Consider the following 22,766-nt stretch of genomic DNA (forward strand, 5'->3'; position numbering starts at 1 on the left):
TGTTTGACTCTCTCCTCTCCTCGGTTGCTCTCTAACACCCAGAGGTCTTTAAAGCCAAACTGAAAGCTTACCTTTTGGACAGTAAGTTCAGTAGTTGTCTCTCACTAAAACCCTGCATCTCTGAACACTGTCTGGACTCACTGACTAACCCGTCTCTCTCTCACTGGAGCTGCACACCAAACCAATCCCCTTGCTCTCCACTGTAATCGGCATGCCTCATTGGTTTAGAGACACAGCTGTGAAATGATTAAACTCGTTTGTGTAGGCCACACCCAAAACATGTGATGTCACTATCGACGTTGACCTAGTGACGTTTTATCGCTGCTTCTATTTACTAGTGTGTTATACATTTTCACTTTTAGCTGAACACTTGCTTTGACTGTTTCTGATATGGAATAATAATTTGTAAAATCAGCTCTGGGCAAGAGCGAAATCTAATAGGATATCTGGAGAGAGGGAAACTAAATAAATGCATTTGTTTGAACATGTTTTGAAGTGAAGAGGCATCAGGACTGCTTGTGACTACTCATGAAGCAATTTCCTTCTCTGTGTTCCCCATAAGTGTACACCCCCCCTCTCTCTCTGCCTCTCTCTCGTTCTGGCTCTTTCCCTCTTCCTCCCTATATTCTTTCTCTGCCTCCCTCCTCCTTCCAGTAGAGCTCAGAGATGAGACAGCCAGCAGTGTTAAATCAATAGCTATACTGCCCACTGTCGCTCTCCTCTTGTTCTCCTCATTGAGGAGCTGGTCTCTGGGGAGTGTCATCACAGTAACTGCAGCAGGGACAGTGATTTGGGGTAGTCTGGGAGAGAGACTGTCCTCCCTCCATTATCCATGACCAAGGTCCATCACCTAACCACTAAGCATGGTAGAGGCTGTTAGAACACACACTTCAGATGAGTTGGCAGGAGACATGGCTTTGCTGAAATGAATCATGATAGTCATAGACAGGCACCCTTAATTCCAAATGTTTAGCTTTTCAGAACTATATTTTATACTGACATGCCCATTTACAGCCCCACAGGGCTCTCTCCTTTACATCAAGCAAGCGGTGTTCTTTTGATCACCAGGTAATTCTTATTTGTGGTATTAACCCCCAACATTACTACTTCAAAAGAAAACAAATCTCTTTTGGGTTGGTGAGTTGACGGGTTCATGACCTGACTGGCAGTGCAAACATGGCTGCCGTTTCTCAGACTGGAGAAATAGGGCCTGGATATATAATACAATTCTCCAGTCCTGAATCGCCAGCCTACATTAATACTGCAGCAGCTCCCTCTCTTAGCCTCTATTAACATGAGCCGTCGCTCTCTTGCATATTAACACTCATAATGACGTGCGACTGACATTCAACTTTTGAAGTTGGCCGGGGAGGTTTATTAAGACGGACACTCGGCTCCGCTCAAAGACAGAGAGGCGGAGTAGCAGAGAACCCGGAATAACAGAATGTTACAGTGGGTGTGGTGGTTTGAACTTGGTACATGCATTTTCAACTATATCGATTTTTTAATGTTTTTATTACTTTGTTCCGTCCTTTACGGTTTTAGGGTTTACTACTATTCAAAGACAGTGTTTGTTCAGTTTTCACACAATTTTTAAAAAAAGTGTCTATATGTCTGTGTTACGTTGAGTATAGGGCATGTTTTTTTACTGTGGAGATATCTTGACACACTGACTTTGCAAGATTCTGCATCAATGGAAGTAATGAACACCTGTATTAACCTAACATCCCTCTGTTGTCTGCCTCCCTAGGCCCTGAGAACAACGCAGCGACCGGATTGGCCCACTCCCAGTCTCGGGCTATGATTGCCGCTGCCGCCCGCCGCCGAGACACCAGTCACAACGAGCTGTACTACGAGGAGGCGGAGCACGAGAGACGCGTCCGTAAACGCAAGGCCCGGTGAGAGACAGGTTTGGGGGGTTTTCGGCTGTTTGGTAAATGAATGGAAGGACATATGGGGATTGTTTTTATACATATTTGTGGTAAAGGAGACGTTTGGACTTACCAACCAAACGGATACTAAAGTATGTCTCCTCTCTTTGGTTTGATATTAGATCACATTTACATTTGAGTCGCTAAACAGACGCTCTTATCCAGAGCAACTAATAATTAGTGCATTAATCTTAAGATAGCTAGGTGAGACACAAAAGTTTGACCTAAATAAAGTACAGTACCAGTCAAAAGTTTGGACACACCTTCTCATTCAAGGGTTTTTCTTTATTTGTACTATTTTCTATATTGTAGAATAATAGTGAAGACATCAAAACTATGAAATAACACACATGGAATCATGTATTAACCAAAAAAGTGTTAAGCAAATCAAAATATATTTTAGATTCTTCAAAGTAGCAACCTATGCCTTGATGACAGCTTTGCATTCTCTCAACCAGCTTTACCTGGAATGCTTTTCAAACAGACTTGAAGGAGTTCCCAGATATGCTGAGCACTTGTTTGCTGATCTTCTTTCACTCTGCAGTCCATCTCATCTCAAACCATCTCAATTGGTTTGAGGTCAAGTGATTGTGGAGGCAGCACTACATCACTCTCCTTGGTCAAATAGCACTTACACAGCCTGGAGGTGTGTTGGGTCATTGTCCTATTGAAAAACAAATGATAGTCCCATTCAGCGCTAACCAGATGGGATGGCATATCGCTGCAGAATGCTGTGGTAGCCATGCTGGTTAAGTGTGCCTTGACTTCTAAATAAATCACAGACAGTGTCACCAGCAAAGCACCATCACATCACCTCCTCCATGCTTCATGGTGGGAACCACACATGCGGAATTGACCTACACTGTGTCTCACAAAGACACAGCGGTTTGAACCAAAAATCTCAAATTTAGACTCATCAGACCAAAGGACAGATTTCCACCGGTCTAATGTCCATTACTCATGTTTCTTGGCCCAAGCAAGTATCTTCTTATTGGTGTCCTTTAGTAGTGGTTTCTTTGTAGAAATTGGACCATGAAGGCCTGATTCACACAGTCTCCTCTGAACAGTTGATGTTGAGATATGTCTGTTACTGGAACTCTGAAGCATTTATTTGGGCTGCAATTTCTGAGGCTGGTAACTCTAATGAACGTACCTCTGCAGAAGAGGTAACTCTGGGTCTTCCTTTCCTGTGGAGGTCCTCATGAGAGCCAGTTTCATCATAGCGCTTGATGGTTTTTGCGACTCCACTTGAAAAAACTTTAAAAGTTCTTGACATTTTCCGGATTGACTGACCTTCATGTCTTAGTAATGATGGACTATTGTTTCTCTTTGCTTATTTGAGCTATTCTTGCCATAATATGAACTTGGTCTTAGACCAAATTGGGCTATCTTCTGTATACCACCCCTACCTTGTCACAACACAACTGATTGGATCAAACACATTAAGAAGGAAAGAAATTCCAACAATTAACTAAACAAGGCACACCTGTTAATTGAAATGCTTTCCAGGTGACTACCTCATGAAGCTGGTTGAGAGAATGCCAAGAGTGTGCAAAGCTGTCAAGGCAAAGGGTGGCTACTTTGAAGAATCTCAAATATAAAATATATTTTTATTTGTTTAACACTTTTTTGGTTACTACATGATTCCATATGTTTTATTTCATAGTTTTGATGTCTTCTATTATTGTACAATGTAGAAAATAGTAAAAATAAAGAAAAACCCTTAAATTAGTAGGTGTCCAAACTTTTGACTGGTACTGTAGTTAAAAGCTAATTCAAGAAAAGTGCAGGTAATTGTTTTAGTTCTATATATTTTTGTAGTTACTCCTATGCCATGTAAAGCCTTTTTAGATGTTTCCAAAGCCCCTGTAGTAGAAGTATACACTCCATCATTGTGCGCTGAACAACCACATTGCGCGCTGAACAGCCACATTTCATGTGTCCTCCTAGACTGGTGGTGGCGGTAGAGGAGGCCTTCACACACATCAAGCGCATGCAGGAGGAGGAGCAGAAGAAAGCCCCCGGGGACGTAATGGACCCCCGCGAGGCCGCCCAGGCCATCTTCCCCTCCATGGCCCGCTCCCTGCAGAAGTACCTCTGCACCACCAGGCAGCAGCACTGCCACAGCATGGAGAGCATCCAGCAGCACCTGGCCTTCTGCATCACCAACAACATGACGCCCAAGGTGACCAAGTGTTCTCATCAGTGGAGGCTGGTGGGAGGAGAAATCGGAGGACAAGCGGATTGTAATGGCTGAAATGGAATAGTTTGGGATTTCATTCCATTCCAGCCATTACAATGAGCCCGTCCACCATCATCCCCCACTGGTTTTGACCAACTCCTTTGAGTGGCACCTTACTTGCATAGTAGTAACAAATAATGATGTTATTGGGAAAGTGCTAACTCCTCTCCTCATAGGCCTTCCTGGAGAGTTACCTGACCCCCGGGCCCACCTTGCAGTATGGCCGCGAGCGCTGGCTGGCCCGGCAGTGGACTCTGGTCAGCGAGGTGTCGGTCACCAGTGGCCTCAAGGAGGGCGCCATCTTCCTCCTCAAGTGCAAAGACTTCAGCCTGGTGGTGACGGCCAAAAGGATCCCCTACATCCAGCTTTCAGAGGAGTTCATCGACCCCAAGTCGCACAAGTTCGTCCTGCGGCTACAGTCAGAGACCTCTGTGTAGAACTGGACAACTGTTTTTACCACCACACACCTTTTTTTAGTTTTGTTTTCAAAATGTTTTTATTTTGGGTTTGCAGTTTTATTTTATTTTTGGATTTTAATATTATATATGAATATATATGTTACACATGTTGGAATATATTATCTTTTTTATCTATGGTTTACCTGGTTTGAGTTAATATTTTTTTTTAAATGTTTTAAAAAATATACACCGGTGATGAATTTGACTTGTCTTGCATGCACACACAGAAGATTGAACTGGACTCTGTGGAGATGGAACTGTAAATGAACAATGTGTGCACACAACTGCATATGTGTCAATGTCTATGAACACAATCAGTTGTTCCACCTCTGAAAGACTGATGCAGAGCTCAAGACAAGGAATTGTTTTAATTCCATGACTCCAGACAGAAAGTGGAGACCGAAGGAGGGGGACGGCCATTTTGACATCTCACCAAAGAGTCAAATGACACTACTGTTGCTATGGACATTGCTTCATTCCCCCTCAGCCAAACCACTACAGATGGTGAACTGCCACTATTTAACTTCTGGACAAAATGTTTATTTTAACACAACCGTCTCAGGTCTGTCTGCTGTTCTGAAACTATAGCTACTTAATTGTCTTTTTTAATGTTACATGCACATGTTCTCTACATCTGTATATTGATTATGTATAAACACATTGTGATATAATGGTGTTTTAAGTCTATGCGTACTGGGTCAATCTCCCTCCCATTTCCTTATATCCCGATCTGTGGGTGTACAGAGCAAGACATGAATATCGGTGGCATTCATTGTTATTCTGATATTTTAAAAAACAACCTTGTTTTAGCTGTTATTGGTGATGTTAAATAGAAATTCTAATTCAATGCCAAATTTATACGATTACTCCCCCCCCCCAAGGCTGAAGTCCTTCAATCTCCAGGGGATCTGTTAAAAAATATATATATTTTTAGACCTCAGTGTGTACTGTAGTACGGCTTATGCATACAGCAGCACTTTCCCAGGCGCAATGTCGCAATACAACAGCATGCTATACTGCAGTACATCTCATCCACAAGCCAGCGCTCTCTTTAACCAGGCTATTCTGTACTATACAGGACTATGTTCTTTTATAAGTACTACTGTCAACACGGGCTCAGAATGGTCCATCCATATCCCAAATTAACTTATGTAACATTTTCAACATACCATTATACACTCATGGCTGGTTTGTAAAGCAGAGCTCTTCAAACGTATTAGGAATCCCATAGGATCCTGATTGCTGATGTAAGTCAATATTTACAGCTTCTGTAATGGATTTTGGAGATGTGCTGCTGTCTCGTTCCACTCTTAACATTTTTCAGAGGATGGTCCCACTTCCCAGCGTAGTCATATTTTGATAACGTGTCCATTAAGGACCCTGTATTTGCTGAAACTTAAGTTACCTTTTTATAAAGCGACACATTCATTCCCCGCATAAATCTCTTCTCAGGGTTCAGGCTTTCCTTTATATCACGCTTCCTTTGCCTGATAGAGCACTCCGGGAGAGAAGATACACACATACAACTAATGTATGACACTGATTTGGACCACAGCCTCAATCTGCCTGTGTACATTGTACACGGTAAGCAGAACTCTATTCAGAACCGTGCTTCTACACCTGCATTGTTTGGGGTTTTAGGCTGGGTTTCTTTACAGCACTTTTAGATATCAGCTGATGTAAGAAGGGCTATATAAATACATTTGATTATTCAGCAGCTATTACCATTGAAAGTCTAAGCCGTTAATTAAGCTAATCGCCTCTTGAGATGGTGAGTATGGTGCTAGGGGGTGAAAAGGAGCCTCCCTTGTAACTCACCCGTCTGGTTCATCATCTATTACAATGTTATCAAGCGAGATATCATGTTGAGCCGTGAATCTGGGGACCTAATAGCTTTGAGTCTGTTCCTTATTTAAAAGGATGAACATAAAAATCACTCATGACATCAGAATCCTATATTCTCCCCAAGTGAATGTGGGTGGCAGATTGAGATCCATCCAGGATGAATTGTTTCAGAGGTGATCAGGATCCTATCTACTTAAGATCTCATAAATCCCCATGTAGAATGGACTTCCGGTTTGTCGAGGTCCTCCACGGTATTACAGCTCTGCATGTCATTCATTAAAACAAAACTGTCCGTGGGCGCCCCCTGGCAGACAAACCAGAAGGTGTCAGACTTTGGTATGGCAAGGGGTTACTGTTGGGTGCTGACACATTCACTAACAAACGCATGGTGCCGTGGCAGGTTATACACAAACCATTTTAACGATCAGCATGTGGCTCATAAAAGCCACTTGGAAATGCAACTCTCTTTGTTTTCTCAGTCGTCATGAAAACATTGTTTTTTATACTTCTAGCACTGGGAGTCTTTTGTACCCATAATTGATGGACTTTGTCTTTACACTGTATGTATTTATGTAGCTAAGCGTGTGCACATGCCATTCCCTTATCACATGCTCAGCCTTCCCTGTACTGACCGCAGATTGACGTTTCTTGGGATTAGTCTTGCCCTGGAGGCAGAACTGAGCGATTTCCGCTAGATGTGTCAGTGGCAAAGTAAAATTGTCTGTATGGCAAAAATTAATCAAAACAAAAAAATAGCTTTTTGTTCTTAATTTAAGGTTAGTGTTAGCAGTGTGGTTAAGATCATGCCTTTGTGCCTGTGCCAGCTAGTGACCACTCTGTAGAGCTGCTTCCGGTACAGGAGTCATCCCAATAAATGCTAACCTGGGTCTTGACCTCTGTCATGGTTTTCTGGCCTGGTCACAGATCTGTTTGTGCTGTTGTGCTGTCAGGTTCTGCTAACCTGGCAGTAACTGATTTGCGACCAGGCTAAAGGTTAGCCAGGTTGCACCCATACTGTAGACCTCTGCTTTTTACTGACCTGACAACGCATTGTAATCAATGTGTCAATTTCACTATACAACATAGGCATTTGTGTAAAATAAACATTTGTATGAACATTTATTAACTGGCTCTAAGAAGGACTGTTTTTCAAGCATTCCATTGAAATAATATTTTTTTGGACCACACAATTATATCCTAGGCATGTCTGTGGTCCTAGGGTGGTTATAGGTGCGACAATGAGTGCCGTTGGTACTAAGAAATCTCTTGTATTGACTGTCACCCAGGCAGAGAACGTGAAATGACCATTACTTGTTGCCTCTTCTGTGAAGGCTCAATAAGGAGCTGTCAGTGTGTATAATTGTCCAGACTAGAGTTCCACTACTTTATAAATTATTACAGTGCAGCCAGACTACCCACAAGTACCACAGTGTGTTATGACCTATTAACTGTCAAACCCCATTTTTAAACATTCTGCTCTGTCATCGCCCATTAACAGTTTGATCCTGCTATATGAGCCAAATGTCACCTTTTTGGGTTATTTTGGGGCTGTCTGGTTGTTGTCATGGTGCCCATAGTAATTGGCTTGCTGTCAGGCTCTCAGTGGGGCGCCACACAGCTTTGTGGGTAAATTAATGTGTGCAGCGGCGACGCACATGACCTCATCCCCCGAAAACTAGCTGCGGGCCCACCTGTCACTACTCATCTATCACCGGTTTAACCCTCGCTTCTCCTTCGCTCTCCAGAAGAGCCACAGAAATACATTGTCAAGAGTGTGGAGAGGAAACGAGAAGCATTTGCATCTAAATGGAATGTTTTTTTTTCTCATACTTTCCCTCATTTGGTTTTGTAATGACTTGGTGATGTGTGCTGGCCTGGCTGTGTGCAGACCGACTGAAGCAGAGGGGAGAGATCAGTGGTATTTTGTTCTCACAGCCTGCTCTGAGTCGGGCCTTTTGGGCTTTGGGCTCTGCTGAAGAAGATCAGTTCTGGGTAGGGCAGATCTTTAGTACTACCCTGTGCTCACAGAGTCTGATGAAGCTCTCCTAACCAAGGAGCTTGACTCTGAAACACATCAGGAATACACACTGAAAGGACCTATGCAGCTGTTTTTATCACAATATCAAATTATTTCTGAGTAACAATTAAGTACCTTACTCTGATTATTTTCAATTAAATTAGTCGAAAATAAACAAAAATAGCAAAGGGCAATTTCTCAAGCAAGAATTGACTGTAGCTGGAACTATCTGGGAGTGGTCTGAGAGGGGAGGGGAAAACAGAAAATTGGCTGTTATTGGCAGAGGTTTGAAACTCTTTCTTATTGGTCTATTAAATGAGAAGTTTGCTTATTCACAACAAAATGTTATAGAAGGGTCCAGGCACTTTTTTTGCGATTTCACTTGTTTTGAGAAAAGTACACAGTATGGGGGCTCTGAAAAAAACACAAACAAAGGCTCCAAAAACATTCAGAACTTTAACTGCAACATTATATTCCGTTTTGTTGCGACTCGAGCGATATCTCTCCTTCCATTCCAGCAGGAGGCTACACGGAGAATGGAACAGCTGGGTAGGGGAAACGTTGCATGGAATATAACGCTGTGGATAATGTTCGGAATGACAATTTAACGTGTGCAACATCTAAACACCTGCATCATGATACTGAGCGCGTTTCCGTTTCTAAAATTACATATTTGGGTGTTTTTGGAGCATTTGTTCATGTTTTTTTAGAGGCCCCGTACTGCACAACGATGATGAGGAAGTGAATCGTTGCTTGGGGTAAGTTTTTTTGAAAAACTAGTGAAATCACCCTAAATAATCTGAAACATTACAATTACATTGAGATTTGGTTGTAAAAAAGACAACTTCTTTAACTATATAATTTGCTGCATCCCACCAAAACAGGCTGAAATTTCAGGTGGTCTTTTCAAGTAGTGTTTACACTAAAATAGCATCTTTCACAATTTCACAGTATTATTCCAACCTCATGTGGAAATGTATATAAAACACAGGAAATCACATTTTTTTTTTTTTTTTACTGGGCCTTTAAATGTGCACTAATAGTGGCAGGTGCACATACAGTGCCTTTGGAAAGTATTCAGACCCCTTGACTTTTTCCACTTTTTTGTTACATTACAGCTTTATTCTAAAATTGATTAAATTGTGACGAAGCAAAAATAGGTTTAGACAGTTCAAAAAAAAAATATATCACATTTACGTAAGTATTCAGACCCTTTACTCAGTACTTGGTTGAAGCACCTTTGGCAGCGATTACAGCCTCGAGTCTTCTTGGGTATGACGCTACAAGCTTGGCACACCTGTATTTGATGAGTTTCTCCCATTCTTCTCTGCAGATCCTCTCAAGCTCTGTCAGGTTGGATGGGGAGCGTTGCTGCACAGCCATTTTCAGGTCTCTCCAGAGATGTTCGATCGGATTCCGGGCTCTGGCTGGGCCACTCAAGGATATTCAGAGACTTGTCCCGAAGCCACTCCTGCGTTGTCTTGGCTGAGTGCTTAGTGTCATTGTGCTGTTGAAAGGTGAACCTTTTCCCCAAATCTGAGGGTCTGTGCGCCCTGGAGCAGGTTTTCATCAAGGATCTCTCTGTACTTTACTCCATTCGTCTTTGCCTCGATACTGACTAGTCTCCCAGTCCCCGCCGCTGAAAAACATCCCCACAGCATGATGCTACCACCACCATGCTTCACCGTAGGGATGGTGCCAGGTTTCCTCCAGGCGTGACGCTTGGCATTCTTTCATCTCCACAGAGGAACTCTGGAGCTCTGTCAGAGTGACCTTCAGGTTCTTGGTCACCTCCCTGACCAAGGCCCTTCTCCCCTGTTTGGTCGGTGGCCAGCTCTAGGGACCTGCACCTGAGCTCAATTTCGAGTTTCATAATACTTATCTAAATAAGCTATTTCTGAACCTGTTTTCGCTTTGTCATTATGGGGTATTGTGTGTAGATTGAGGAATTGGTTTGATTTGATCCATTTTAGAATAAGGCTGTAACGTAACAAAATGTGGAAAAAGTCAAAGGGTGAATACTTTCCGAAGGCACTGTAACTCTGCCCCTCAATCAATCGTCTCTTTTTCTTTGATTTTGTACCTGCAATAAACCTCTAAGTCCCCCACAAAAAATGAACAAGTGTTAGGGCCACACTGTTGAGCTGATAGAGGTAATCTCCATCCAGCCTCATTCTCTACCTACTCTTATCCTCTATCTTGTCTAGAAATGATTCTAGCTAACCCTAAAATTAAAAAAACCTAACCCTTTTCCTAACATTAACCTAATTCTCCTAACCTGCTGCGTAAATTCTCCTAAACCAGCTCCGGAAAGTCAATTTGAACAAAAGCTGTATCCCTTCTCGACCAAACCCTTCCTTAATCCCATCTTCCATAGAGCTTGTGCTGGACACTGAATAACCCATCCCCTGAACTACATGCCAGCCGCTCGTTGCATTTACTTCAGCCATTATTCATGTTGAACATCATGTTTTGTCATGACACGGGTATCAATAAAACTGAAGGCCCTGGAGACCCTCACTGGGGGCCACAACCATAATTCAGACACTCATTCTGGTCTTAAGTGTTTTCATTCCCTGGTTCCCTTGGTGCAGGGAGAACATGCAGTCATCTGTCCTGTCTCCTGCGGATACAACCTCTTAGCTCCTCCACCACATCCCTTCAGCCATAGCATGGCATGTTTATGCATTTTGCCATAATCCAAACATACCGTCTGCATACCACAGCATATGAGTAGCTGGAGGGGGGTGGTTTTAACTGAATCTCTCATTATTCATTTATACCCAGTAACACCGATTCACCCAGAGTGTGTGTATGTTAAGTGTATGTGGTTGCGGTTGTGGGGTGGGCTGCCTGTGCTTCTCACCCTGTATTAGGACTAACGATGTTGCATTATTCAGAACGGTTTGAATAATTCATAGTGAGAAGTGTATAGCCAGAGAGGATGCTGGTCAGGACTCTGGCTGGCAGTGTGAGATCTGACCTCAGTATGTGATTATTTTTTATTTAACTAGGCAAGTCAGTTAAAAACAAATCCTTATTTACAATGACGGCCTATCCCGGTGAAACCTGGACAACGCTGGGCCAACTGTGTGCCGCCCTATGGGACTCCCATCATGGCCAGATGTGATGCAGCCTAGATTCAAACCAGGTACTGCAGTGATGCCTCTTGCACAGAGATGCAGTGCCTTAGACCACTGTGCCACCCAGAAGCCCCTGTAATGACGGGCCTGAAGCGCACTCTCACACACACGCACACGCTCACACACACACACAGGTGGTAAAAGTAAAGATACCTTAATAGAAAATGACTGAAGTAAAAGTTAAAATCACCAAGTAAAATACTAATTGAGTAAAAGTCTAAAATAATTTCTTTTTGAAATATACTTAAGTATCAAAAGTTAAAATATAAATAATTTCAAATTCCTTATATTAAGCTAACGGCACCATTTCTTGTTTTTTTAATTTACGGATAGCCGGGGGGGGGGGGAGTTATAGGAGGACTGGCTCATTGTAATGGCTAGAATGGAAGCAATGGAACGGAGTCAAACGTGGTTTTTATATGTTTGATATCGTTCCATTTATTCCATTCCAGCTATTACAATGAGCCAGTCCTCCTATAACTCCTCCCACCAGCCTCCACTGCTACACACACATCACACACACACACCCAAAACCTTTAGGTTACATTACATTTATTCATACACAATCACATAATTATACAATCAAGTATTTATGGAATCAAGACAACACAACCTGGACTCATAAGAACCTTTACAATCCTTTGCCATAAAGAAGCTTTAGCTTTTTTGCAGTTTATTTCACAGTCTAATTAAGTATTTACGTGCTATGGTCTGAGAAATTGCATGGTAATAATTGGTTATTTTAGTGCTTCTAGTACAAAGAACTGAACACTGCAGATATCACTGCAGATACCTGGTATCAAGTAGTAAAGCTATACATGGACTTTATCTTTAAATAAATCCCAAAGAGACCAGGCGTTTACTATTCAATAATTCTCTAGAACTACCATTTCACCCTACAATTTTCATGAAAATACAAGATAAAATATCAGACTGTTCAATGAAACATGCAATCTCTGCTGGACTGCAGGTTAGTCACTGTCATCATGGTCGTCATAGTCATCACCATGATCATCGTGATCGTCACTCTGGTGCCTATCCTCCCTGTCAACCCCGTCATAATCGTCCTTCACATCATCGTCATCCTCAGTGTTGACCTTCCCAGACAGCACGTCTTCGATCCAGTCCTCCAGTTCCTCAGCTGTGGGCAGGTCTTCATCGTTGGACATGTCCAGCCAGACACTGTCCGCCTGCCACAGTGGGGATCAAAGTTCAACCACTGGCCACCTCATCCAATTCAATTTTGTCTTCGGCTCAAGAGGTCATACAGATTCTATTGTAACGAGACGCCCACAGATATTATCTTACCATTACGTTGAACCAACAGGTGGAACACAACTTAAGTTAAAGGAGAGCTCAACTTACGTCTGTCACGTTCACAACTCCAATCTGAGGCTTAAACAGGTTCACCTTGAAGGTCTTCTCCCAGTATGTGGTCAGCTGGATCGGGGAGACAGACAAGGCATTGGTGCAGTTTATAAAGCTGACCAAGCACACCAGATGAAATAGGTCATCATATACAGTATGATGGTGTGTGTGGGGTCAGAGGTCATACCAGTGGGAAGTCATCAGGGTCTATCCACACTATACTGAGCTCAGGATTGTTGGTGTTGTCTCTGGCCACGTCTTTCAGGATCTCCAGGAACTCATAACCATCTGGAGAAATCACAGATGGACAGCTTAGAGATATTTGTACACACCCATTTGTGTCCCTGCCCATGTACTGTGTTAAATATGGAATCCACATTAGGGGAAACGGCGCCACTGTCCGCCCCAGCACCTTTGTTATTATTTTTATTGTGTGGCCAAAGAGGAAATTGCAGTGCATATTCTGCTGTTTTCAGTAACATCTTTGTTGTTGTAACATTCCAAACGGACGTTGCAGTTTCACCATTTAAGGATTCCAGCTTTACAAATGAGAAAATAAAAGATCAACAAACCTGGGTCTTCCTCCTCAGCAAAGGCTACAATGTGGATCCCATCCAGGTTATCCTCCTGGGAAAGGGACGTTGAATTTGTAAAGGGAACACATATAATACCAACAGTATAATTCCCTTTTCTCAGGGAGAGGTACAGTAACACTGTAGGTAACTCACCCACGTCTCGAACATGTCCTCTGCACGCAACTTTCTCAGAGTCGCCCTGCGTAAGACAGACCGCAGCCACACAACATTTCAAGAATATCCAACAGTAAACTGGGTCATCTATATGAGATCAGGAAGAATAGCAGTGATGACATGAAAAATGACTGGATTCTAATGATCCATCTGCACCAACGGGAGAAGTTAGAACCACAGAACTAAAGGGTCGCACACATCGCATTGAATGTGGATCTCCTGTTCAAGTCTGACTGACAACATTTTCTACATGTAAAATCGGTTTGCACACGGTTCCCTCTCGGGAGGAAAACGCTATTGGTGTTCAAGCCCTTAAATGAAATATTTATTCGGGTTACCTTTTGTGTTGGTGGACAAACTCCACTATCTCCATCTCTGAGAGTTGCCTGCCAGGGAGGATGGCTGGTTCCTCCATGAAGGGCTCATAGAAGTTCACCTCGTTCATCTTCAGAGAAAGGTGCTTCGCCGTCTGCATCACAACACATAACTTATCCATCACTGATGTTGTGTCGAAACTGACCTCGATACTGTCTACACGCACACAGGTTTGACTTGATTCAGGTTTGTGGAGTGTACTGTACTTACAGCTTTGTCGAATGTGGCAAAGAACTTGATGTAGGGCTGAAACCGCTCTGAGGCCTCCTGGAACGCCTTGTAGTCTGATAGAATGGAAGAAGAGGAAGCGAGAGAGAAAGAAAGAGATTACAGTTTGGTAGGATTGCATTCAAAACTCATCTTCCTTCAGAAAGCTATGTGATCAGGAAAACAAGGGTTGACATTCAATTTCAATTTCCCAGCGTAATCTCTCTCCCTCCTCCTCCTCAGTAACAGAACCATTTTACATCCAGCTTCTGAGGCGCCAGGCTATCCTCTCAATAAGCCCCAAGGTCACGGCCGTAGGACCTACAATCTTCTCTCCGAAATAGGATTTTTCCTAATAAAAGCTGCATCACGCCTCTGTCAAATATGAGATTTTATCTTCCCTTCTCTCGTTTCTCTGTTTCTTCTTTGGAGCAGCACTGTCTATAATTGCTCTCGACCTATTAGACAGAGAACTAGAAACTATTAAAAGCCTCTCAGGAGGCAAGAAGGAGTGTAAGATCAGCCCAGAGCAAAGTGTCTTTATAGCATCTGGCTTAATGGCTATTTGCCTCTATTAGGTCCTATGTGGAGTAGTGAGCTTCTGGGGAGTATTGGGCAGGAACAGCAGGGCGATTTTAAGGGGGCTGATTTGGACAGCTGAAGTATGAAACCACACTGAGATGAGTGCACCTTAAAGCAAGAGACAATTTCTCACTCCCATGAGTTTTTCACACAATTCACTTGTTTGACTCGTATGAACAGGCCATCTCATAATGCATGCTTTGGCTTACACAGACTCACATGAGTCCTCTCCCTTGAAGTAACCAATGAGGCGTATGTCTTCCTCCATCCTCTCAAAGGCCCTCAGTTCCATAGGATTACTGATGAGCTCCACTGGGTCCTCCAACACCTATGGGGCAGAGCAGCACAACAGCATGGCCATTCATTAACACAGTGGGAGAGAGTGGGCAGTGATGAGTGAGTTGCCTTTAATAACAGAAAAGTTGCCACTTGTACCAGGCAAAAAGCATTGCTTGTACTGTACATGAGCAACAGAAGTTTACTCCTTGCGTTTATCTTTTATTAATTTATCATGTTTCCTCTCTACTCCCTTCAAACTACACCACCAGCTGTATTTACCAGTTACAACATCCCTTCAAACTACACCACCAGCTGTATTTACCAGTTACAACATCCCTTCAAACTATACCACCAGCTGTATTTACCAGTTACAACATCCCTTCAAACTGTACCACCAGCTGTATTTACCAGTTACAACATCCCTTCAAACTCTGCTTCTTTTCCCAGGAAAGACAAGGGGGAGAGGACTTAGTGTTCTCCTGCTGAGCCTTGCATTACATTGCAGCATTTACATATCATCTAACGAGGCAGAGGCTGTTAATTTTTTATAACATGATGAGCTAGGAAGTCTTCTCCCCTTGCGGTTCTATCCCTCTTACACTGGAGAAAGAGACACTTCCCTCTTCCTGCTGTCTTCCACCTCCCTCTTACCGCTCTCTCCCATGTCCCACTTCCCTCTCTCTTCTACCTCCCTCTTCCCTCTCTCTCCCATGTCCCACCTCCCTCTCTCTCCCTCTCCTACCCCTCTTCCCTCTCTCTCCTACTTCCCTCTCTACTACCTCCCCCGTCCACCTCCCTCTTACCTTTCTCTCCTCCCTCTCCCTTGTCCCACCTCCCTCTTACCTTTCTCCCCTACCTCCCTCATCCCTCTCTCTCTCCTACCTCCCTCTTCCCTCCCCTTTGATCCTACTCACATCCAGCAGGAATTCCACCAGCGTGTCTGCTGAGAATTCCCCGTCAAACTCGATCACACGGTCGTCCTTGAAGATGTACAGACTGCCCTCCTCCTCCAAACCTGAGAGCCCAGAGGAAAGGAGGATTCAGGAAGCATTGGTGACTGAGTGCCAACTGGAAAACAAGCCTTGACAAATACCTATTTTGTAGAAGTTATGGTATTTTGATATTTTTGATGTAAAGGATTAGTTCAGAAGCCTTGTTTCCATATTCGTGTTTTGTGACCAGGGATTTGCCTGACCATATGACCTGACCAGGAATATGAACTCAGCAAAAAAAGAAATGTCCTCTCACTGTCAACTGCGTTATTTTCAGCAAACATAACATGTGTAAATATTTGTATAAACATAAGATTCAACAACTGAGACATAAACTGAACAAGTTCCACAGACAAGTGACTAACAGAAATGGAATAATGTGTCCCTGAACAAAGGGGGGGGGGGGTCAAAATAAAAAGTAACAGTCAGTATCTGGTGTGGCCACCAGCTGCATTAAGTACTGCAGTGCATCTCCTCCTCATGGACTGCACCAGATTTGTCAGTTCTTGCTGCAAGATGTTAACCCACTCTTCCACCAAGGCACCTGCAAGTTCCCAGACATTTCTGGGGGGAATGGCCCTAGCCCTCACCCTCCGATCCAACAGGTCCCAGACGTGCTTAATGGGATTGAGATCCGGACTCTGCGCTGGCCATGGCACTGACATTCCTGTCTTGCAGGAAATCACACACAGAACGAGCAGTATGGCTGGTGGCATTGTCATGCTGGCATGTCAGGATGAGCCTGCAGGAAGGGTACCACATGAGGGAGAAGGATGTCTTCCCTGTAACACACAGCATTGAGATTGCCTGCAATGATAACAAGCTCAGTTCGATGATGCTGTGACACACTGCCCCAGACCATGACGGACCCTCCACCACCAGATCAATCCCGCGCCAGAGTACAGGCCTCGGTGTAATGCTCATTCTTTCGACGATAAACGCAAATCCGACCATCACCACTGATGAGACAAAACCACGACTCGTCAGTGCGTTCCTGGTGTAACTCGGGCAGTTGTTGTTGCCATCCTGTACCTGTCCCGCAGGTGTGATGTTTGGATGTACCGATCCTGTGCAGGTGTTGTTACACGTGGTCTGCCACTGCGAGGACGATCAGCTGTCCATCTTGTCTCCCTGTAGCGCTGTCTTAGGCGTCTCACAGTACGGACATTGCAATTTATTGCCCTGGCCACATCTGCAGTCCTCATGCCTCCTTGCAGCATGCCTAAGGTACATTCACGCAGATGAGCAGGGCATCTTTCTTTTGGTGTTTTCAGAATCAGTAGAAAGGCCTCTTTAATGTCCTAAGTTTTCATAACTGTGACCTGAAATGCCTACCGTCTGTAAGCTGTTAGTGTTTTAACGACCGTTCCACAGGTGCATGTTCGTTAATTGTTTATGGTTCATTGAACATAGCATGGGAAACAGTGTTTAAACCCTTTACAATGAAGATATGTGAAGTTATTTGGCTTTTTACAAATGATCTTTGAAAGACAGGGTCCTGAAAAAGGGATGTTCGTTTTTTTTGCTGAGTTTATGACCAATTATGACCTACCCAGTTTCTTGGCAACTTTGGCATCCTTCTGAGAGTCAACCATCCCAAAGCCAATGTCCTTGTCCTCCAGGACCTGTGCAGTCAGCTGAGGATTTAACAAGACACAACATTTGTCATCAGCCAACTTGGCATTTCAACAACGTAGCAACAATGTGTTGTTTGGGGTGTTGTGGGCACTAATTTCCTTATGATCCACCTCAAATCATTAGACATATTCAGCATTGCATTAGTCCACTGTGGGAAATAGACATATATAACCTGCTTTCAAGCTCAACTTCCTCTCTCCCTGATGCTTGGAATTTGGGCTAGCAACTGCAGCCAGTGCTGTCTTTGTCTACACAGCTTTGATCACCAAGGTTATAGAGGAGAGCACCCTGTGGACTGACTGTGGGAGAAACTCCTTTGTAAGTGTCAGCACTGTTTACTGTTCAGAGAACACTTCCTCAGAGAGGAACAAAGGCCTCCTATCTCCCACTGCACTGCAGAGGGCTAAAGTAGAGTTTGACTGAGGTCCTTTTGTTGTGACTGGGGTGGGTACTTCTCACTTTTTGAAAAACAGATGTTTGCAAATAGTTAAGCTACTGTTTAGTATGCATCTTTACTGTCACAAGAAGCAATGGAGCCTCTTTCATTAATTAGTTTATGTTCATGAGCCAAGTAAGTAGTTACAGTGCATTCGGAAAGTATTCAGAACCCTGGTCTTTGTTCACATTTTGTTAGGTTACAGCCTTATTCTATTCTAAATTGATTAAATAGTTGTTTTCCCTCATCAATCTACACACAATACCCCATAATGACAAAAACAGATTTAGACATTTTTGCAAATTTATTAAACAGAAAAAACTGAAATATCACATTTACATAAGTATTCAGACCCTTTACTCAGTACTTTGTTAAAGCACCTTCGGCAGCGATTACAGACTTGAGTCTTCTTGGGTATGAAGCTACAAGCTTTGCACACCTGTATTTGGTGAATTTCTCACATTACATTCTTCTCTGCAGATCCTCTCAAGCAGCATTGAATGGTTATCAGGTTGGATGAGGAGCGTCGCTGCACAGCCATTTTCAGGTCTCTTCAGAGATGTTCGATCGGGTTCAAGTCCGGGCTCAGGCTGGGCCACTCAAGGACATTCAGAGACCAAGCCATTCCTGCGTTGTCTTGGCTGTGTGCTTAGGGTTGTTGTCCTGTTGGAAGGTGACCCTTCACCCCAGTCTGAGGTCCTAAGCGGGTTTTCATCAAGAATCTCTGTACTTTGCTCCATTAATCTTTCCCTCAATCCTGACTAGTCTCCCAGTCTCTGCCACTGAAAAACATTTCCACAGCATGATGCTGCCACCACCATGCTTCACCGTAGGGATGGTGCCAGATGTCCTCCAGACGTGACGCTTGCCATTCAAGCCAAAGAGTTCAATCTTGGTTTCATCAGACCAGAGAATCTTGTGTCATGGTCTGAGAGTCATTTAGGTGCCCTTTGGCAAACTCCAAGTGGGCTGTCATATACCTTTTACTGAGGAGTGGCTTCCGTCTGGCCACTCTACCATAAAGGCCTGATTGTTAATGTTTGTCCTTCTGGAAGGCTATCCCATCTCCACAGAGGAACTTTGACAGAGTGACCATTGGTCACCTCCCTGACCAAGGTCCTTCTCCCCCTATTGCTCTTGGTGGTTCCAAACTTTTTCCATTTAAGAATGATGGAGGCCACTGTGTTCTTGGGGACCTTCAATGCTGCAAAAAGTTGTTTGTACCCTTCCCCAGATCTGTGCCTCGACACAATACTGTGGGACAATTCCTTCGACCTCATGGCTTGGTTTTTGCTCTGACATGCACTGTCAACTGTGGGACCAACTACGAGACCTTGTGTGCCTTTCCAAATCATGTCCAATCAATTGAATTTACCACAGATGGACTCCAATCAAGTTGTAGAAACATCTCAAGGATGATCAATGGAAACAGGATGCACCTGAGCTCAAGTTCGAGTCTCATAGCAAAGGGTCTTAATACTTATGTAAATCAAATTTATTCAAATCAATTTATATAGCCCTTCTTACATCAGCTGATATATCAAAGTGCTGTACAGAAACTCAGTCTAAACCCCCAATCAGCAAGCAATGCAGGTGTAGAAGCACAGTATTTCTAAATAAGGTATTTCTCTTTTTCATTTTTAATAAATGAGCAAAAATTTATAAATCCTGTTTTCACTTTGTCATTATGGGGTGTTGTGTGTTGATTGAACATTTGTAATTGAATCCATTTTAGAATAAGGCTGTAATGTAACAAAAAGTCAAAGAAATCTAGGGGTCTGAATAATTTCAGAATGCACTGTATAAACTATAATTATAAGCTGACCTAGAAACAGTGCTGGGACATTGGGGGAATCAACATGGGAATACGATAATCATCACGTCCTGATGGTATGATATTGCTCTGTTCTACAAGAGAAACGAGGTAATTCTCTCTCTGAAATTACCAATCAACCGTTTTAATTTTTTAAAATTTCACCTTTATTTAACCAGGTAGGCCAGTTGAGAACAAGTTGTCATTTACAACTGTGACCTGGCCAAGATGAAGCAAAGCAGTGCGACAAAAACAACAGAGTTACACATGGACTAAACAAACATACAGTCAATAACACAATAGAAAAGTCTATATACAGTGTGTGCAAATGTAGTAAGATTAGGGAGGTAAGGCAATAAATAGGCCATAGTGGCGAAATAATTACAATTTAGCAATTAAACACTGGAGTGATAGATGTGCAGAAGATGAATGTGCAAGTAGAGATACATACTGGGGTGCAAAGGAGCAACAAATAAATAACAATATAGGGATGAGGTAGTTGGGTGACAGAAAGGTATGTGTGATTGAGGTGCCATTCGGCTTTGAGTAATCTCTGACATCAAATCTTTGTTTTACAAAGGCTTCTAATGTGGTCATATAGCAGCTGTCCAGGCACAGAACTTATTTATCTTGTCCTCACAGTGTCCAGCAATCCTCATTTAAAATGTCCTGGTAGCGCATAAAGATGTCAACTCTATTTATGATGTCACCGGAGTTGAAGTGACAGACGGTTAACTTCAGCGAGGGAAGCCAGCTTGAATGTGATGGAAAGACGATGCTGACCTTGGGAACAAACAGGTGCTTTTACAAAGATGTATCTAAGGAACTAGGATGTGTAATATATCTTCCATGTCAATTATCAAATTAAATGTATAAATTCACTGTAATTACCATTAAGCCTTAAAGCTCTACATGTCCCCATCCTCATCTGTTAAAATGACCTTTTGTCTGTGGTCTACACATTTTGTCTTGGGGTCGAATAATAATCTCATAATCCTATTCACTACCTTATTGACCTTGCTTACCAGAAAACATTTACTATCCGGGATCCTTGGAACGTATCTACCCTAAACCTTTACCTTAACCATAACCCTTACCTAACCCTAATCTTAACCCATAATTTAACCATTTTAAATTTCAACTTCAATGGGGGGTAGGGACATCCCAAGGATTCCGGATAGCACTGACCCTCAGACAAGGAATGTTGTCCCCTGTTGGCTGACCTATAGCATCTGAACATCCCTGCTCTACTTTCTCCCCCTCTCTCTCCTCCACTCTCACCACATCTCCTCTTCCCCCTCTTACCTCCAGCACAAGCTCAGTCATCTGAAGCTGCTTCTGCCTGCCTTTGTGAGCCGGCTGCGGTTCATGGTAGAGTAGGCATAGCATGTCAAACCTCTTCAGAGCCTTCTTGTAGTTGCGTTCGTTGATGTGCAGAACGCGGTCCTTCCCGTCAAAGCTGGGGAACTCCAGTCCCTGCTCTGCAGAGCACAGCGAGGCCAGGTACAGACAGGGCAATAGGGACAGCCAGAGGAGCTGCATGCTTCTTAGAGGGAAATGTCCACTAATGGACAATGAGTAGGAACTGGAAGAAGCAGGGGAAACTATACAGAACTAGAACCCTTGAGCCTTCCAGTACTAGCCACCAATTTGCACCAGTTAAAGAAACAGAAAAATCAGTTTTTGAAAATAACAAGCAAGAGAAGAACTATTGTTTGTCCTAAAGTCTCCAGCTTTGGTTGTATTCTTTCACTCTCTCTCCCTCACTCTCTCTAGTTCTCTTTCTGCCTCTCTCGCTCTTTCCCTTTCTCGTCCTCTCTTTCCTCTCTCTCTTCCTCACTCTCTCTAGTTCTCTTTCTGCCTCTCTCGCTCTTTCCCTTTCTCGTCCTCTCTTTCCTCTCTCTCTTCCTCACTCTCTCTAGTTCTCTTTCTGCCTCTTTTCCTTCCTCGTTCTCTCTCTCCCTTTCTCTCTCTTCCTCACTCTCTCTAGTTCTCTTTCCTTCTCTCTCTCTTGCCTGCCTCACACTGTGGTTGAAAAAATAAGTCCCCAAAAGTGAATCCGGGTAGTTTTGGCAGAGTGGAAAGCTCACAATAAAATAGCAAGTGACCCCCTTTCTATTGCACTTTCGGGGTCTTTTTAGGAGGCCAGTTGTTTCTGGGCTTAAAATAACTGTTGGGCTGCAGAAAAGAGGACAGATAGATAGGAGAACCCCAGGGGGTTTCCACTGTCTCTCTATCAACGCCTGACATGATAAAACATCTCTCTATCTGTCGGGGGAATAGCCAAGGAGTTGGGATGTGGGGCGGAGGAGAGAAGTTGATCAGGATCACCATTATTTTAGCAATGAGTGTGTTTTCAGTAATGTGAAGTGCTGTTACAGCAATGCATGTTATTCTAATACAAATACAGTAGAGTGTTTAAAGAATAATAGGTCTAAAGCCTGATCTACAATGTGAAGGAAATGTAATCATTGCCCTCACACAAGCCACTGTTTGTGCTAAGGAAGCCACAGTGTGTTTAGCTAACATTCCAATCCTTGTACTTCGTGTCATATGCCAAATGGCAAGGAGTGGAATGATATCTTAACAGACTGGTACCCAGACTAACAATGTGTTACCATGGTGTAGATGAGCGTACTGAATACAGATTTGTTCATTGTGTAATGTAGCTCCACGGCCGGGTAGAGAGGG

At 43.3% G+C, this 22,766-nt stretch overlaps 2 protein-coding genes across 3 annotated transcripts in view; one reads left to right on the forward strand and one right to left on the reverse strand.

Moving 5' to 3' along the window:
* LOC139412977 (vang-like protein 1) overlaps positions 1-5,302 on the forward strand; it is a 49,374-nt gene extending 44,072 nt beyond the window's left edge. For both annotated transcript variants that reach the window (XM_071159911.1, XM_071159910.1), the window contains exons 7-9: positions 1,751-1,898; positions 3,882-4,116; positions 4,350-5,302. In XM_071159911.1, the coding sequence (XP_071016012.1) occupies positions 1,751-1,898; positions 3,882-4,116; positions 4,350-4,610 (644 nt within the window). In that variant the 3' untranslated portion in view covers positions 4,611-5,302. The remainder of the gene's footprint in view (positions 1-1,750; positions 1,899-3,881; positions 4,117-4,349) is intronic.
* Positions 5,303-12,423: 7,121 nt separating this feature from the next.
* Positions 12,424-21,852, reverse strand: LOC139414122 (calsequestrin-2-like). The gene is made up of 11 exons (XM_071162003.1): positions 21,381-21,852; positions 17,741-17,825; positions 16,111-16,211; positions 15,137-15,245; positions 14,339-14,412; positions 14,092-14,222; positions 13,733-13,778; positions 13,577-13,631; positions 13,192-13,292; positions 13,002-13,076; positions 12,424-12,826 (listed from the first exon to the last, which is right to left on the reverse strand). The coding sequence occupies exons 1-11, from the start codon at positions 21,615-21,617 to the stop codon at positions 12,608-12,610; spliced, it is 1,233 nt and encodes a 410-aa protein (XP_071018104.1). The 5' UTR covers positions 21,618-21,852; the 3' UTR covers positions 12,424-12,607.
* Positions 21,853-22,766: the final 914 nt, after the last annotated feature.

This window comes from Oncorhynchus clarkii, chromosome 7 (genome assembly GCF_045791955.1).
Source record: "Oncorhynchus clarkii lewisi isolate Uvic-CL-2024 chromosome 7, UVic_Ocla_1.0, whole genome shotgun sequence".
NCBI lineage: Eukaryota > Metazoa > Chordata > Actinopteri > Salmoniformes > Salmonidae > Oncorhynchus > Oncorhynchus clarkii.

What these genes read in the sequence shown, in the direction of transcription:
- LOC139414122 (XM_071162003.1), bottom strand. Translation starts at nt 21,617, where the DNA reads ATGCAGCTCCTCTGGCTGTCCCTATTGCCCTGTCTGTACCTGGCCTCG. An exon ending in CTTCAAGGGAGAGGACTCAT is followed by an intron (nt 14,413 to 15,136) that starts GTGAGTCTGTGT and finishes CCATTCTATCAG; the next exon opens with ACTACAAGGCGTTCCAGGAG. An exon ending in GAGTTGTGAACGTGACAGAC is followed by an intron (nt 12,827 to 13,001) that starts GTAAGTTGAGCT and finishes CCACTGTGGCAG; the next exon opens with GCGGACAGTGTCTGGCTGGA.